This window comes from Rhineura floridana, chromosome 3 (assembly GCF_030035675.1).
Source record: "Rhineura floridana isolate rRhiFlo1 chromosome 3, rRhiFlo1.hap2, whole genome shotgun sequence".
Taxonomy (NCBI): domain Eukaryota; kingdom Metazoa; phylum Chordata; class Lepidosauria; order Squamata; family Rhineuridae; genus Rhineura; species Rhineura floridana.
The window spans coordinates 202,933,043-202,952,529 of NC_084482.1; the positions used below are offsets into that span (position 1 = coordinate 202,933,043).

The 19,487-nt window shown below is 41.2% G+C and overlaps 1 protein-coding gene across 3 annotated transcripts in view; it reads right to left on the reverse strand.

Moving 5' to 3' along the window:
* Positions 1-520: 520 nt before the first annotated feature.
* Positions 521-19,487, reverse strand: part of LOC133381174 (zinc finger protein 624-like) — a 58,085-nt gene continuing 39,118 nt past the window's right edge. For 2 of the 3 annotated variants that reach the window (XM_061619860.1, XM_061619862.1), the window contains exons 2-3: positions 8,416-8,572; positions 521-4,959 (exon numbers count right to left, since the gene is read on the reverse strand). In XM_061619860.1, coding sequence (XP_061475844.1) covers positions 2,773-4,722 — 1,950 coding nt within the window. In that variant the 5' untranslated portion in view covers positions 4,723-4,959; positions 8,416-8,572 and the 3' untranslated portion in view covers positions 521-2,772. Of the gene's footprint in view, positions 4,960-8,415; positions 8,573-10,548; positions 10,625-19,487 lie in introns of those variants that run through there. The other variant, XM_061619861.1, reaches the window with a different exon arrangement.

The window sequence follows — 19,487 nt, forward strand, 5'->3', positions numbered from 1 at the left end:
ATGCGAGAGTGCTCTTTGTGCTCAGGTTCTGCTTGTGGGCTTCCCATGGGCAACTGGTGGCCACTGTGAGAACAGTATGCTGGACTAGATGGACCACTGGCCTGATCCAACAGGCTCTCCTTACGTTTTTATAGGCGACAAATTATATGCTTTCAGTACCATATATCTTTTAATATTCTCCCTTGTCCAACTAACATAGCAGCAAAAGCAGTGAATATATTATACTATATTATAACGGAATAAATCAAAGATCAGAAAACTATAGAGAAAATTGAGAAGATATGCTTAAATCTATACAGTACATGTTTCCCCAGTATAGGAATAAACTTAGTGGCTTTGGGGAATAATGAGAAAGAAAAGGATACTTTTTTAAAAGATACAATTTCATGTCCCACTCCTTAGTTTATTATTCATAAATTACAACTTTTTATAAATGAACAGTAACAATATTAAGGAACAGGAGCAGCTCAGTCCTTAAAACCACTCACTGGAAGCCAAACTACTCTCCCCTTCTTCCCAAAGGTTAATAGCAACCATGTAATTGAAAAATATCCAAAAGGCCCGTGTCTACCAAACAGGGTATTGTGAACTCTGCTGCCTCCAATCAAAGCACTCTAGAACAAAAATAAGAGTGCACAGAGACTAAGAAAAATCAAAAAGGGTAAAGAAAAGAACACAGAAAGATTATCCTCTGCTGGGTTGGCCCTGGGAAGAGTACAGAGAAGTTTACTCCAAAAATGATTTGGGGGAGAAGCTAAATTTAAATGCAAAAAGCATATCCTTCCCACAAAACTCAAGCTGGTGTGCTTCGGGATCAAAGAAATATACTGGTGGGCCTTGATGGGGGTGGAGTATAGGGTTCCTCCTTCTGGGAGGAAGAGTGAGGTATAAATTTAATAAATAAATAAAGGTGCACGTTAGAAGAGCCCTGGAAGAAAACCTGCTCCACTACCTTCTCAACATAGACCACCTCTTTTTCTGAAACAGAAGAAATTCATTCCAGGCAATAGATGTATGTTTGGTGCATGGAAAGAGTTTTAGTCGGCCCTATAAAATCACAATCTTAATCAATCCTGGTTTCTCCCAGAAGCTTTAGTCTTAGAATGAACATATCAATGGATCGCCTTTGTTTAATATATTGTTTATTTATTTTGCAACACAAATACAAAACATAAAACAATCAAAACACAAATAAGAACAAGAATGTCTCTTAACACATGCAGAAACAAATACACACTGAACAGATTACTGGGCGAATGAGGATAACAGGTTAGTCTCTATTGAACACCATACTATCAACTCTCCATAGTTAAACGATAGGGGAAGAGCTCAGCAGCAGAGTATCTGCTTGGCATGCAGAAGGTCCCATGTTTAATCTCCAACATCTCAAGTTAGAAAACCCTGGAGAACTGCTGCCAGTCAGTGTAAATAATACTGAGCTAGATGGACCAATGGTCTGATTCAACATAAGGCAGCTTCCTATGTTCTTTGATGTCAAGTTCTTTGAGGGAAGTCTTAGCACATACCAAATGTTCATAGGTTTCTCACATGTGGATTCTCTGATGTGAAGCAAGTACTCCACCCTGCCTGAAATTCTTTCCACACTCCATGCATTTCTATGCATTTAATACCAATTTGTCTTTGCATATTTTCCCATACACAGGACACTTTCCCCATCTCCTTCCTTTGTGCTTTCTTGTGTTTAGGAGTTCATGAATGTCCACACCCAGAGATAGGGTCGGGCTCCTCTTGTGCTTGTTTGGTCTCCGTCAATTTTGCAATGTCTCTTTTTACCCTTCATGGTTAGTAATTGCTGATGACATCAGAAATGGCTTTCTAATGCCTTAGCTATCACCTGGAGGAGGTAAAAGGGCATCCTATAATGGGTTCAAGGCAGGAACCTAGGATGACATCAAGAATCAAGCATAATTAGCTTTCCTTCTCCCAATATCTCAAAGGTTCTTTCATTTCCTCTCTATATGCCCTATGGAAAATTGTTACCGTTGGAATATGCTCCTGTCTCAGACAAGAACACAAACGGCAATTCCTTTCTGCTCCCATTCCTACTTGATTTCAGTAGGCGCTGCTGTATGTGGATTTTTTTTCTCCCTTGATGTCATGGTGGAAAGTTATACAAAATTATCTAACGAGAAGGGGACAAACTACAGCAAGTCTTGTGTTCGAAGAAAGAGACCAGTGAACTCACTGTTCCATAGTTCTAATTAACTTGCCTGTAGCCCAAAGAGTAGATGGTGAAATACAAATTCTGCAATGCCCAAGACCAATACTACAAATGTTCATGCTGCTGTTCTGCACTTTAAGAGGAATTCCTCAACAGAACACCCAATAGGGTGAGTATCTTCTCTGCAACCTCTGAATCCAGTAGAAAGGGGCAGCAATTGCACTGTAATTTAGCAGTGGGAACTTCTGTTCCAATTATAAGCTTTCCCTCAATAGCACATTCCCCATGTCTACTCCTCTTAGATTTTGAGGCAGGCAGGATCTGAGGCCAGTTGCTACTCCCATTCCTTATGTTGTTTCATCCCTAAATCTGTCACTTGTCACTCACAAAAGTGAGGGTGCATTCTTTCATGTAACTAAAGAACATCACTCCAGTTCTTTTTACACTCCATATATGCATATGTCCCCCCAATGCAAGTTCTTTGAGAGCAGTCTTTACTAAACATCAAAGTTCTATCAATTCTCCACACAGTGTGTTCTATGTGAAGTAAGGCTCACACTGGTGATGAAGTTTTTTCCGCAATCCATAATTTATATGGTTTCTCCCGTGTGTGTTCTTTGATGTGAAACAAGGGATCCGCTCTGACTGAAGGTCTTCCCACACTCTTTGCATTTATATGGCTTCTCCCCTGTGTGAATTCTTTGATGAATTCTAAGACTTCCACTATTGCTGAAGCTCTTTCCACACAACAAGCATTTATATGGTTTCTCCCCTGTATGGGTTCTTTGATGTAAAGTAAGGTGACTACTCCCACTGAAACTCTTTCCACACTCCATACATGTATATGGTTTCTCCCCTGTGTGGGTTCTTTGATGCAAGGTAAGATGGCTTCTCACTCTGAAGCTCTTTCCACACTCCAAACATTTATATGGTTTCTCCCCTGTGTGGGTTCTTTGATGCAAGACAAGATAGTTGCTGTCACTAAAACTCTTTCTACACTCCATGCATTTATAAGGCTTCTCCCCTGTGTGGATTCTTTGATGTGTATTAAGATGTCCCCTCTGACTGAAGCTCTTCCGACACACCAAGCATCTATATGGTTTCTCCCCCGTGTGGGTTTTTTCATGTAAGGTCAGGCTGTCCTGCCGACCAAAACACTTTCCACACACCAAACATTTATATGGTTTATCCCCTGTGTGGATCCTCCGATGGGAAGCAAGAGCTGCACTCTGACGAAAGGTCTTTTTGCATTCCATACATTTGTATGGTTTCTCCCCCGTGTGTGTTCTTCTATGTATATTAAGATTTCCTTTCTGGCTGAAGGTCCTTTCACACACCATGCATTTATATGGTTTCTCCCCCGTGTGAGTTCTCTGGTGTGAAGTGAGCACATCATTCCTACGGAAGCACTTCCCACATTCTGTGCATTTATATGGCTTCTCACATATGTGTGTTCTCTCATGAGCAGTAAGACCACTGGAGTTATTGAAGTTTCTTCCACACTCTCTGCATGTATATGGTTTCTCTCCTGTGTGGATTCTCTGATGTAAAGCAAGGGTTCCACCGTGTCTGAAGCTCTTTCCACACTCCATGCATTTATATGGTTTTTCCCCTGTATGGATTCTTTGATGTAAAGCAAGAGTCCCATTGTTTCTGAAGCTCCTTCCACACTCCATGCATGTATAAGGTTTCTCCCCTGTGTGGGTTCTTTGATGTGCATTAAGCTGTCCCTTCTGACTGAAGCGCTTTTCACACACTAAGCATTCATATGGTTTCTCCCCCGAGTGCATTCTCTGATGCAAAGCAAGGGTACCACTACATCTGAAACTCTTTCCACAGTCCGTGCAGTTATAAGGCTTCTCCCCTGTGTGGGTTCTTTCATGTGCTTTAAGATGTCCCCTCCAACTGAAGCTTTTTCCACACACCAAGCATTCATGTGGTTTCTCTCCCGTGTGGGTTCTTTGGTGTGAAGTGAGCTCATCATTCCTACTGAAGCACTTTCCACATTCTGTGCATTTATATGGCTTCTCACCTGTGTGAGTTCTTTGGTGTAAAGCGAGGGATGTACTCCGACTGAAACTCCTTCCACACTTCATGCACTTATACGGCTTGTCACCTGTGTGGATTCTTTGGTGTATTTTAAGGGCTCCACTAGAGCTGAACGCCTTTCCGCATTCTATACATTTATATGGCTTCTCACCGGTGTGAGTTCTTTGGTGTAAAGTGAGGCATGTACTCCAATTGAAGCTCTTTCCACACTCCGTGCATTTATAAGGCTTCTCCCCTGTGTGAGTTCTTTGATGTGCATTAAAATGTCCCCTCTGACTAAAGTTTTTTCGACATACCAAGCATTTATATGGTTTCTTCCCCGTGTGGGTTTTTTCATGCAAAAGTGCCATGCCGACTGGAACCCTTTCTACACACAAAGCACTCATATGATTTCTCCTGTATTTCTCTTTGACGAAGCTCTTGCCACGTTCTATGTGGATTCTTTGATGTAATTTAAATTTAAATTTTCCATTGGTCTTTCCACATCCCATGCATTTATGAGGATTCTCCCGTTTGGGTTCTGCAATGTCTATCTATTACCAGTTGGTCATTGAATATTTTCACATACACTGGAAACTTTTTCTGTCTTTGTCCTTCACAATCATCTCCATTAGGGAGTTCATGGATGCCGGCATCCCGAGAAATTAAATACAAAATGCCTCTTTTCTCATTTCATGCTTAGCTCTTTCCAATGATTTCACAAATGGCTCTAGTGTCTTAGCTATTACCTGGGGAGAAAAAGAACATCCTACTATGAGTTCACATCAGAAACAGGATCACATCAGGGAACAAACACAATTAGCTCTGTTCTCAGCATCTCCAAGATTCTCCCATTTACTCTCTGTATGTTCTGCTGAAACATGTCATCTTTCGAATACGCTCTCATCTCAGACAACAACATGAATTCCTTTCTGCTCCATTTTCCGCTTATTTCAGTAGCCTTAGCACTGTGTGGATTTCCCTCTGCTTTGATATAAAGGGGGTAATTTCCACAAGATTATGTACTGGAAAAGGGCAAAACACAACTTGTGACAGAAGAGAGAGACCAACCTGGATAAAACTCTTTCTTCTGTGGTTCTAATTAATTTGGCTGCAGTCAAAAAAGTAGATGATCAGATGCGAAGGCTGTGATGCAAATTGGTGTTCTGTCCAGTAAGGAGAATTCCTCACCAGTAAATACCCAGGAGACTACGTATACCTCTGGATGGGGTTGCACTCTCTCTGAAGGAACAGATGTGCAGTTTGTGGATACTCCTAGATTCATCTGTCACTAGAGACTCAGGTGAACTCTGTGGCAAGGAGCACCTGTTATCAGCTTAGGTTGTTATGCCAACTACACTTTTTTCTGGTCAGGACAGCTTAGCTACTGTGATTGATAGGTTGGTAACCTCACAACTGGACTACTGCAAGGCACTGCACATGCGGCTTCCTTTGCGATTGGTCCAGAACCTGCAGCTAGTGCAGAATGCTGTGGCCAGGCTGTTGAGTTGGGAGCACCTGCAGGTGCATACATTACTCCTGTATTGAGGGAACCACACTGGATGATCAGCTGCTGAGCCATGTTCTAGGTCTTGTTGTTAGAACAGAAAACCCTGAACAATTCAGGAGCACTCGGGAGCAAGTTAACTAAAAGACCGTCTGTCTCTGTATCGACCTGTAAGATCACTTCGATCATCTGTGGAAATTCTACTCATGGCACTGCACCCTATAGAATATCAGCCGCTTTCTGCTGTGGCTCCTCTACTGCGGAATGCCCTTCCCTCTGCCATACATGAAGTCACTTCAGATGTCTTGCCCAGGTTTTAAAACAGACTGAATCCTGTTTTACATGCTTAAATCCTGATTCTCTGTTTTATTTGCTTTTCTAGTTGATATATTCTTGGTGTTTTAGACTGTACACTGCTTAGAAATTTTTAAAATATGAAGCGATTTATAAATGTGTTTAAATAAATAAATAAAATAAAATCTACAGGCAAGGCAATGGTGCTTGAGGCTTCTGCATTCACTGGATTTGACCTGAGAGGGGCTTTGAGGGAATAACTGAGATTGTCTGACCTTTGCTCCAACCTGAGGGATGTTTTGGATGGGTGATTCTATAGGGGCTAGGAATCCTAACCTCTCTCAGCCCCATCTCTGATATGTCATATTTATATTCTGTAGTAAGCCCATTTAAATAATGTATGTTTTATATAAGTTTATAGAGTTATAGGTTTGCCTCCCTACAGTGGTGTAGAAAATGCATTTTAAAAAGACAAGCGTTCCTGTACCCATTCTCCCCCTCCAGGAAGTCTGGGCATACAGCCAAGATAGCAGCTTCTAAATCAACATGTCTGAGTTAGAAGGTAAACAGTTGAAGAGAACAGGAAATACCTTATTAGGATTTTCCAAATGGTTGGCAGTGACCCAACCAACTCACCTATAAATTGACATACATCTCTCGGAACATCTATGAGGATGTATATAAAAGAGAACATCTGTGAGAAGGGACTGTCCCATGAGAATGTTTATAACAAATCTGTGGGAATGAATTATGAGAAAAGATTGTAACACTAAGATGCTGTAGTTGCAGATCAGATGATCTAGAGATGGGAGACTGTAAAGAGAGATCACAAACGCAGTTGTTTACCAGTCTAATGGACTGCTCATGCTGTTGTCAGTTTGCCTAATTGCTGAGTTTTATTCTGAGCCCCCGAGGGTGAGATTTAAACTGTCATTTTTTTATATATGTATGAGTGAAGGTATCTAGATTGTATAAGAATGTATTGCATTACTGAATAATCTTAACTGGTTTTGACCTTGACCAGACAAAGTATGCTCATATATGAAATGGACTGCCTTCAAGTCGATCCCAACTTATGGCGACCCTATGAACAGGGTTTTCATGGTAAGGTGTATTCAGAGGGGTTTTACCATTGCCTTCCACTGAGGCTGAGAGGCAGTGACTGGCCCAAGGTCACCCAGTGAGCTTCATGGCTGTGTGTGGATTTGAACCCCCAGGTCATAGTCCAACACTCTAACCATTACGCCACACTGGCTCTCTATGCTCATATAGACTCATATAGAAATGTGTAGTCAATAAAAAGCATAACCTCCTACCACTGTGGAACTCTTTTTTTTAAATCCTGATTTCTCCTTACTCCTGAGAGATTTTGGGTGGGAGTTTCCTCTTAAAGTCTGTCCATATTAGATTTACTGCTGAAGGGCAGCACAAGTCCAGGCGAGTGTGGTTGCTTCTTACAAGGACTCTATGCAGCCTTAGGCTTAAGGGAAAAGTGAAGGACTCTTGAATCTGTGCATAGGCACACAAGAGGTAGTTCAAACTATTTCAGTCTTCTCCTTCAACAGAGCCCAAAACTCAAGCTGTAATGGGGATGTAACAATGAATTACAGTACGACTCTCACCATCCCTGTCAGTTGGGCTTGGGCTGCTGGGAACTGGAGTCCAAGACCATCCGGAGGGCTACAGATTCCCCACTCCGATGTAAAAGGAGGAGATGACATCATGCCAGGGCCAGGGGAAGGACGGGGCGGAGAGAAGACGTGATAGGAAGACCTTTATTCTTTTTACTTGCTTGAGTTTCACTTTAATCATTGTAAGCTGCCTCATGTTTCTCAGGAGTGATAGATGGATAAATGGCTCTTTGCCATAAGTGTCTGTTTGGTAATGTTTTAGTTTTGTTTTAGATGTATCTGCTGATTTTTGTGTTTTTAACTGGTTTCTTTTTCTTTTTTATTGTACATCACCTTGAGATGATTGCGTAGAGGAAAATAAATAAAATATTAATATTTCATTTTCCTATGTTATTATCCTCCATGCCCCTTTTGCTTCAAGGGGCTTGACCTAGAAATGGCCCAACATTTACACCAGGTGTGGGCAAATTATGGCCCTCCCGATGTTGCTGAACTACAACTCCCATCAGCTCCAGCAAACATGAGCAATAGCCAGGGATGATGGGAGTTGTGATTCAGCAAACGTCAGGAGGGCCAAAGGTTCCCTCCATCAGATTTAGACCCTCAATCCATTTCCAACTTCCTTCCAATCGATGCTTGGGAAAATCTTTCCTTCGCCCACAATTCAGTCTAGGTCATCTTAGCCACCCACCACCCTGCTCACTCCCAGACATTTTCTCTTCCACTTTGTGAATCCCTTTTACCAAACAGAGTACATCAAATTATAAACTTACCAGCATGCGTATCAATTCAATATCATGGCCTCATAGCATTAAATAGGTTTTGTAAGTACTGTAAATGAACAATGGAAGAGAGAGAGGTCATATGGATTCCATCAGAAAACCTCCGGGGATGTGAAAAGGCTCTGTCCTTTTTTCGTGTACCCTCCACCTGAAATATGGAGATAGTTAATAGTCTGGGGCAGTTCAGTGGGCAACTAAAACTATTTTAAACACAGCTGCATACAAAGCACAATCTAATATACATTATGTACAACTTAATATACAAGATATTACAATCTAATTTATAGTATCTACAATCTATAATACACATCAAAATGAAAAATCAGGGTGAGTAGAAGATAGATCAAGATCTACTAATATATCTCTGGATAATTTGTTGTATTTTAGCAAAGATTTCTTATTCTCAATTGTTAAATTGCAGAAACAGCAATATGACTTTCCCCACCTAAATGAAGCTGCTGAAACACAGAAAGCTAATGAAGAGTGGAGTGTTATGAGAAAGGACTGTGAATTCAGTTCAGTTCTGGTAGTGAAAACAGATGTCTTGGCTCTGCATGTGGTCAGAGGCACCCTTGGGGTTGCCCATGGGAAATCCACCAGCAGGACCTGAGTGCAAAGAGCACTCTCCCTCCTGCGGTTTCCAGGAACTGGTATTCAAAGGCATGCTGCCTTTGACTATGGAGGCAGAGCATGACCACCATGCCTAGTAGCCGCTGACAGTCATTTCCTCCATGAATTTGTCTAATTGGCTTTTAAAGCCATCCTAGGTGGTGGTCATCACTGCCTCTTATGGGAATAAATTCCATTGTTTAACTATGTGCTGTGGGAAGAACTGCCTGTCCTGAATCTTCCAACATTCAGCTTTATTAGATGACCACAGACTGAAGCGTTACGAGAGGGAGAAAAGCTTTTCTCTATTCACTTTCTCCATGCCATACATAATTTTACACACTTCTATCAGGTCGCTTCTGACTCGCCTTTTTTCTGAACTAAAAAGCCCCAAATGCTGCAACCTTTCCTCACAGGGGAGTATCTCCATCCCTTTGGTCATTTCCATTGCCCTTTTCTGACCCCTTTCCAGCTCTACAATATCCTTTTTGAGGACACACAATTCCAAATGCAGCAGCTCCACAGACTTATATAACAGCGTCATGATAGTAGCAGTTTTATTTTCAGTACCTTTCCTAATGATCACTAGCAATGAATTTGCCTTTTTCAGAACTAATGAAGGTTGACATCTTCATTGAGTTATCTACGATGACTCCAAGGTCTCATTCCTCGTCAGTCACAGCAAGTTCAGACCCCTGAGTGTGTGTGTATATATATATATATATATATATATCTGAACTTAAGGTTTTTTTGCTCTAATATGCATAACTTTACAATTCTTACATTGAATTGCATTTGACATTTTATCACCCATTCATTCAGTTTGGAGAGGTCCTTTTCAAACCTCTCCTATGAGGAAAGGTTGCAGCATTCGGGGCTTTTTAGTTGAGAAAAAGGCGACTAAGAGGTAACATGACTGGTGTATAACATTATGCATGGCATGGAGAAAGTGGATAGAGAAGTTTTTTTCACTCTCTCATAACACAAGAACCCGTGGACATCCAGTGAAAATGAATGTTGTATGATTTAGAAGAAAGAAAACAAAGTACCTCATCACACAGCACCTAGTTAAACTATAGAATTCAACCCCAGTGATGGCCACCAACTTGGATGGCTTTAAAAGAGGATCAGAAATGTTCAAGGAGGAGAAGGCTATCAGTGGCTATGCTCTACCTCCACAGTCAGAGACATTTTTTCCAAATACCAGTTGCTGGAAACCACAGGAGGGGAGAGTGCTCTTGCACTCACCCCCTGCTTGCTGGCTTCTCATGGGCATCTAGTTGGATGCTGAACTAGATGGGCCACTAGCCTGATGCAGCAGGCTTTTTTATGGTCTTATGTCAGTTCAACCAGAAGGAATTTCAGGAAGTTCCACAAAAGCTGCACAGCTATTCCTCCCCCCCCCCACTTTCAGCAGCTGTTTCATAGGCACACACATCCCTTCCATGTCTAATCGACACAATGCAGGTTTGTGGTCTAGTGGGTGCATTTGGCCAAATGCTCCCCCCACATCACCTCCAATGAGGCCCTTTTATGTTTCTCCTCCATTTATGTTTTTCTTCGGGTCTCTGTGAGCATAACCCTCTCGCCTCCTCCCGAAGGAATCGCACGGGGTTTATTCCTCTTCCGGGGGAACAGAAAAGGAAGCACATTCGCTATTATCTTCCCCCTTCTCAGTTGTCCGGCCCCTCTAGGAACCAAAGCGTGGATCTTTTAACCCTTGGAAGACTAAGTGCAAGAAGTGGACATTTTCTTCTCTCTCTCCCCACCCAGAATTCTTGCCCCCTCTTTTGACCCGCCCATCACCCACGTGCTCCTTCCCATCTCCTCCAAACTAGAACGTGGGAGGGATAGAGGTTTGCTGCGGGATGTGGGGAGGAAGGGCAGGGGATTGGTGTATGTTTTTCTTGTTGCGTTATACTTGAAAATTTATGAATACAGTGGTGTTGTTTTAATCCTGCTTCTCTAGGAAGCAGAGCTCAGTTCATTTATCCTGGGAGGAGGACTAAGTGCCAGATGCGTCCAACGGAGCTTTTTAATTAATAAAAAAACTCGTTTATTTGATAAAGAACAAGCATAAATAAAAGGCCCATGCGTAGTACAACACATGTATGCATCCTTTTATATAATCAGAAAGAGAAGGAATGTTATAAAAGGAGTCAAGCCTGAATGGAGGCCAGACTGATAGGAACTCTATATTCCCCAAGTTGCCAATAAGGAATAGAGACGAGACCAGAGTACCGCAAATGTTTGCCTTTATTAAGCCTTTGCAAAGGGAGGGCCACCCTTAAGTGACTCTCCAGAATTGCTGACATCCATCATATTTATAGGCTATAGGTATGTCACATACATATCATTAGAAATGCATAGCTAATCAGAAATACATCATTATTTGATTTCTCAGCATCTGTCTATTCTGGTCCACTTCTCTGTCCTCCCTCCAAACTTCCTTTATCCTTGACCTTTGGTCCGGTAAGCTGGGAACAACATTTTTAATTGCAAATGAAGCTGATAAGCGGAAAAACTCCCGTACTTTTTCATAAGGGAGGCAAGCATATGTTTCATTTAATGTTATTTGATTTTATTCCACTATAACATTTTTAATTTTAACTCATTACAACAGGAATAATAATGTCAAGGATCTTCCTGTGCCAGCATAACGCTGTATGTCTCTACCACACAGTTCTTCAACCTTGGATCCCCAGACGTTGTTGGACTACAACCCCCATCATCCTTGGCCATTGGCTAAGCTGGTTGGGGTTGATGGGAATTGTGTTCTGACAACATCTGGGGATCCAAGGCTGAAGAACACAACTCTACCATCTACATCCTCTTCCGGATAATATCTCCACACAAAAAGAAGGCTTGAAAGTCTTTCAACTGTACTCCCCCACCCACCCCAATCCATTCCCCTGTGTAAATCATCTACCAAAGCTGTTTCTGTCCTGCAACCAGGCCGGAAACCAGACTGAAACAGATCTAACTAAATGGCTTCCTTCAAAACTGCCAGTGAGAGATGGAGGAGCCTGGTGCATGCTGCAACTCTATGACATCAGGGGAAAGACTGAGGATAAAGCAATTGTAGATTGTGTTTAGGGTTGCTGATGGAGCCGTATTTCCCTGCATCTATGTACCTCCTGTATGCGGTGGGCAGGGATGGAAAGATCTGTCAATTTTGGTTCTCTCAGTTTCTCACTTTTCTAATGTTAAATTCAGTTCTCTACATTTCTGCAGCAATCTGAAAAAAAGTTTTTAAAATCCTCATAAAAGTTCACCATATTAGTGCAAATTTCTCCAAATAAACACAAGCAGTTTGGACAAAAGTACACATTTTTGCAAGCCATTACTCAAGATATCATGCCCTATTGCATGTTATTTTCACTCAGATATTCATTTTTATGCACACTTTGCCCTAATATGTGCATTTTTGTAAATATTGTTTAGTGGCGAACTGCATCCCAAAATTCTAATAAATGCGAATTTCGAAGAGTGGCTGGGTTTTGGTTCTCATATTGTTTCGGAAAGTGCGAATTTGATAAATTCTGCTTAAAATGCAAACAATCCAAATTCCCACCCATCCCTAATGGTGGGTGGCTTCAGGCTCTGCAGAAGGTGTCAAAGAGTCATTTGTTTCATTTGCCTTTACCCCACACTAATTTTCATCCTGCATGCTGCATGAAAGTTGAATTGTTAATAGAATTCCACTTGTATTTCTATGAGTCTAGTTTTAGTTTTGGTACTATTGATTTTTTATACCTGAAAGATCATCTTACCCCTTATACCCAGTCGATCACTACGCTCTCCAGGTGAGGGGCTCCTGCAGATACCGTCCTATCAGGAGGTTCGTTCCACACAACATAGGAAGCAGACCTACAGTGTTGTAGCACTAACTCTTTGGAATTCCCTCCCCAATATTAGGCAGACACCATCTTTGTTATCTTTTGGTACTTACAGAAGACCTTCCTCTTTCAACAAGCTTTTTAAGTAGAGACCTTATCCCAGTCTGCATCTGTGTTGGAATTACTTTTTAAGATGTTTTTAAAGCTTTCTTTTTAAAGGTGTTTTTAAATATGTTTTAATATGTTTTTAAAATGTTTTGTTTTGAAGATTTTTCCGTCTTTTTGTTTTTTCCTGAAGTGCAAACTGATCGAGTGGGCTCCTTCTGGGAGGAAGGGCGGGATATAAATTTAATAAATAAAATAAATAAGTTTAATAGATAATAAATGATACAGTATTTTTTGGATACTTTGGCTCTGGCCAGAAAAGTCTCATATAAATATTTAAAAATAAAAGATCTTGGGAGATCTGCAGGAGCCAATAACACACAGTGTTAGTCCAGCAGAAGGAGACTCTGCAGTGAGTTGCTGGCTCAGAACCGTATCTAGAATGGAGGATGCTTGTGCAGTGAAAATGAGGACTTAAGAGTTGGGAAGAGAGAGATATTCATGATTCCATATATGAAAAGCTCTGCAGAAATTCAGAAAAATTAAGACTAGCAAAAATAAAGAAGAACCTAGAAAAATTAGTCTTTGCCAACCTAGCCCTGGGAGTACAAATCTCCTCTTGGTAAAAACAGAAATGAGAGACTGAAATCTTGGATAGAGGAGGAGGATATTTTGGGCTGGGAGCAGGCAGGTTTTAGGAAAAAGAGATCTACAACTGACCATTGCCTAGTTCATAGCCATCTGGCGGAGAAATATAAGAGCTCCTACGGTAAGGGCCTTTTTGTTGCCTTTGTTGATCTTAAGGCAACCTTCGACTCTATTCCGAGATAATTATTATGGGTTAAGCTATCCCAGACATCGATGGACAAGCGACTTTTGTCCTTGATTAAATGCCTCTATCAATGCACAACACTTCGGGTACGCTGTGGAGCTGATGACAGTTTGACAAATTCCATCCCCGCTACTAAAGGGGTACGACAGGGATGTATTTTGGCCCCCACTTTATTTAATTTGTTTCTAAATGATCTGATTAAACACTGTCTCGCCGAAAATTTTCATTCTCCAAAGCTGGCTGGTATTAAGTGTCCGTTACTGCTATATGCAGATGATGCTGTGTTAATGTCCTTTTCGAAGGTTGGCCTTAAACGGCTGCTACGGGCCTTTATGACTTATTGTGACAAAAATTCCCTTACTATCAACTTCAATAAGACTAAAATTATGGTTTTCTCCCATCGGTCTTCGTTGCATCCATGGTTAATAAACGGCCAAAAGACAGACCAGGTCAGACAGTACAGATACTTAGGGATCTTGTTCTGTGCTTCACTCTCCTGGTCTACACATATTTGGGCTACTATTCAATCTGTAAATAATAATCTAAAGGCCATCCTTCGTTTTTTTCTCATAAAGGGCAGTCAGTATATTCCGGCTGCTCTTCAAATTTTTAAAACTAAAATACTCCCGCAACTCTTATATGGAATTCCAATTTGGGTACCGTGTTTTAATGCCAAGATTGAATCGGTACTTTCGGGCTTCCCGAGATCAATATTTAGAATGCCACACTGTGTTTCCGCGGCCAGTTTGAGTCTTGAAGCGGGATTTACCTCAATTGAGTGCTCTGCCTGGTTCCAGGCTTTTAGATTTTGGACCAAAATAACCTATGCAAAGCCTCCTTCAGGACTCCCAAACTTAATCCGGAGTGACTCATATACCAGCTCCTGATCTAAAAGCTTCAATGAGAAAATAAAGATTCTTGGCCTTTCAATGGATCTTCTATCCACTGTGGATATTGGCACAGCAAACCATATTATTGGCCAGCGTATTAAGGACATTGACCTTCAATATTCTATGGCCAACACTCGTAAAACCTGCTCTCCATCTTATTTTGGCTTAAATTTCCTTTTTCCTAAACATGCGGCCTATTTGGATGATTTGTTCATTCCTCGCTATCGGAACTTATACGCCAAGGCAAGATTTAATTGCCTTCCGTCTGCGATGTTAGAAGGCCGCTTTAATGGTGTCCCATATGAAAGCCGTTTTTGTATTTGTACATTGAGAGATTGAAACAATTGCACATATTCTTTTCGCCTGTGATATGTATAAGGTTGCCCGAACTAGACTTATTTTACCAATTATTAAAACTTTTCCTGGTAGATCCACTGATTGGCTTTTAAAGCATTTTCTATCTGATAACAGATAAAGCCACTACCAAATCTGTTGCAAAATTATTATATGTAGCTCAGTCCATACATAAAAGGATATCTGATATTAGTTTGCCTATTTTCGGACTGACCAATTTCTAATACTGTATCGGATTGTTTTTAGTTGTTTCTTTCTGTTTTTTAAATCTGACTGTCTAACCAACTGTATACTGGGTCTATGGTTTTAAATAAACATATATATATATATATATAATAAAAGAAAAAGAGTGATAAACAATGCCAAAGTCAATGATGGTGGCACACCTAATGCTGATAAAAGGCTCTGCCCAAGAGACAAAAAAAAATGGCCTTTTTGTTTAAGAGAAGAACATAGCTACTAGTCCAGAATGACATTCCAGGAAACAGGCTTCCATTGGTTTCAGGTGCATGTCAGTAGAGATCAATCTGGGATCCAGGAAAATGCATCTGAAAGTTAGGTAAAAATTATAGACAAATGTTTAAAAATAAAACAGTAGTCTGTACCGCAATAAAATAATTGAAGCTATACAAAAAGTATGTGGATTTCCCAGCCCTGAAAATCTTAATCCAATGTAAAATTATTCGAAGAAGCAAGAATGGAATCTAAAAGCAACATTTTCTTCTCTGTGTGGGGTTCTAGAGAAGAGATAAGTTACATCTCAAGAAGAAAAAACTGCTTAAATAGAAAAAAGATGAAAGTAAGCTGGCATCCAGAGAAGAAAGCGTCATTTCTCTCCATTCCCAGAAACCTTTTTCAGATTGCTGATTGTTTCCTTTTCAATTCTCCCCTGCTCACAACTAAACTTTGTTCCATATTGGTTAATAACAGGTCACACGGTAAATACCTGCAGGAACAGTTTTCCATTGTTTTAGAGGTCGACATGATCCCAAATTTTGTATTCCATCCAGGGTGGCATCACATTCAGACAACATTCTAGCATATATCTATTCCACTATTATGCCACTTTAAACAGTCATTGTTCCTCCGTAGAATCCTGGGAACTGTAGTTTGTTAAGGGTGCTGAGAGCTCTTAGGGGACTCCTATTCTCCTCACAGAGCTACAGTTCCCTGAGTGATTTAACAGTCAGTTCTTCTTCCCAGACAACTCAGGGAATTGGTAGCTCTGTAATGACAACAGAATATTTATGTAACTTTAAAGTTGACAACAAGGACCTAAAGCTGTTATGGCAGCAAAAAGTGGCTCTACTAAATATTAATGTGTGTGGGTTGAATACTTATGCAAGCAACATGTTTCAGCTTTTTATGTTTCTTACAAACATTTCCCAACATAAAACCAATGTCACCTTACAGTAATTGATTTTGAGCTTCAGTGTTTCAAAATAAAATATCATACAGAACAAAATTACAATGTACCGTTTATATATAAATTCAGTAATATGACAGCATTGGACTGTATTATACAGCCACGAGAGTGGCTGTATACTATAGCCAGCGGGGATTTTTCACATTCCGCAATGTTAAATTGAAAATACCCCCATGCCATTCTGATGCTTCCCATAAGCTTATTTCAAAACAAAACCTTACATAACTTATAGTCCTGAACTCAGAAACGCTTGCTTAACAACCCTGTCAATTTTCATGGCGATACACAAAACAGTCAGAGAGAATAGACAGTTCAAAGTGTAAAAAGAGAGAAAAACCTCAGAGCCCTTTTGGACCTTTTTCTCTGAGAGTTATAATCTGTTGAAATTCATTAAAAATCAGCCATGCTCACAGAGTATCTGTAATCCTAATACTGACGTTGCCCTATACTCTGATCTTCATCTGCTGCAGTTTAAAAGTTTAAAAAATGCCTGGCTGATTTTTAATTAATTTAATAAATTTTGGCTGGGACCCAATGATAGCGTGGAGCATGCTCAGTAAGAACCAACTGTCAGAATTCTAAAAGCCTCACAGCTGCTGGGCTTGGCTAATCAGGGGGCCACACCCACACCAGACTTTGATTTCATGTGAGACAGTCATGGCTTCCCTCAAAGAATCCTGGGAAGTGTAGTTTGTGAAGGGTGCTAAGAGACTCATATTCCCCTGAGAGAATGGTTAACAGTCAGCCACTCTGATTGAAGGTCTGTGAGGGGAACAGGGCGTCTCCTAGCAACTCTCAGCACCCTTCACTAACTACACTTCCCAGGATTCTTTGAGAGAAGCCATGACTGTCCAAAGTGAAATAAAGGCCTGGTGTGGATGTGGCCAGGGACAGCTTTGGTTTAAATTTGGGTGGGAGGCTACATGTGTCTGCTGTAGAATAAAAAGGTGGGGGAAAGCCTGAAAAAGAATGATTCTGTTTACAATGTTTTCCTTTTAGAAAGGAAAGGGGCTTCCCTTCTGCTCAGTGCCCACCCACCCAATCTCCTCCCCTCCCACTCCCTGCCCCTTCCCTGGGTCAGTGTCGGACTACGACCTGGGAGACCAGGGTTCGAATCCCCACACAGCCATGAAGCTGACTGGGTGACCTTGGGCCAGTCACTGCCTCTTAGCCTCAGAGGAAGACAATGGTGAAATCACCTCTGAATACCATTTACCATGAAAACCCTATTCAAAGGGTCGCAATAGGTGGGGATTGACTTGAAGGCAGTCCATTTTCATTTTCAAACATGATTGCATAGAAATAGATCCCACTGAACTCAAAAAATATGCAAATGATCAAACCCACCCTCCCTTCTTCTTCCTCCTATCCCCTCCTCTTGCCCCTTCCCTCCCCCTTCCTTTGCCCCTCACTCCCCATCCCCTTCCAATCCCCTCTTTCTCCTTCCCCCTCCTCCCCATGGTCAGTTTTACCTATCTTAAACATGATTGCACGGAAGTAAATACCATTAAACTCTATAAGCATGCAAATGATCAAACCTGCCCTCCCCTCCACCTTCCTTTGCCCCCCTCCAATATGCTCCTTCCCCCTCTCCCTCCTCCTCCCCCATGGTCAGTGTTTTATCCTAACCAAGATTGCATAGGAGTAAATCCCATTGAAAATAAGCATGCAAATGATCAGACCTGCTTTTCCCCTCTCCTCTCCTCTCCTCTCCTCTCCCTTCCTCCTCCCCTGCCCACTCAAGCCCTCCCTCCCTCCACCCCCCCCCGGTCAGTTTTACCTATCCTAAGCATGATTGCACGGGAGTAAATCGCACTGAATTTAATAAATATGCAAATGATCAAACCTGTCCTTCTCCTCCCCTCCCCATCCTGCCTGCTCCCCTTCCAGTCCTCCCCTCTGCATTTCCTCCCCTCCCTCCTCCTCATCCTCTGTGGTCAGTTTCACCTATCCTAAGCATGATTGCAGGGGAGTTAATCCCATTGAACTCAATAAGCATGCAAATGATCCATCCATTCTCAGCAAACTTGGACAGGATCCCATTTCTTACCTCCCGGATTAAAAAGCAGGGAAATTCACTAATAGGCAAAAAACCTTGCTGTTTAAGAACATACCTATAGCCCACAGCTATTCTATCACACTTTAAAAAGCAGGGAAATTGGGCAGCTATAGTGAATGCACCAGGGGAGCAGGAGACCTGAACTCCTCTCTGAGATACTGGACTGCCCTACAAATTGGTCAAAATGCAAACATCATTTGGGTTGGTCTTTCAGTCCAATCCACTTCCTGTGTAGCTTGGAAGAATTTGGTAAAATGTGCCTCTGAGCAGATGGTGAGTGGTGGCAACACCTGCAATCAGCCCAAATAATAGAAAGAAGACATGTGCTGTGTTGATCTTGTTTTAGCAGGGAGGAAGCAACATTATTAAGACAGTTGATATAGTTCAGATGGTCACTTTGAATATGTCTGATTTCCTTTGCAATTTTAGTGAAGTTTCCTATAGGAAATCATTTTCTTTTGTTTCTATTTCTGTGAATATGTGAAGTACAGCAACTCTTTGCAAAATTTATACTAAAAAAACTCCAAACATAATTGTGGAATAATGGCACTGACTTCTGCAGAATAGTCTCCAGTGGACCTCAGGAGTGTCTCAATTTGCACAAGATAAAACAGTGGGAGGTGAAATATATTCTAGCAAAATGCTAGGTGTGCTCTATGTTTTTAATTGACTGTGCCCACCTTGCCTTAAATGAAGTGGTTTAAACATAGCAGGCTGAAAATATGCATCCTCTTTTTTCCAACAGCTAGAGTCATTGCTGAAGTAGCAACATATTGGAATCCATTTGATTTTTCATCAAACTGCAGGTCCAAATTCCACTGTTAATGCATCCAAAATAGAAATAGAACATAACCTCCAATTTGAAACACAAAAGGCTGTCTTCACCATCATATGACACTGACCAATATAAAGGCTTTGAAATTAATAAAAATAAATTTGACACAGATTT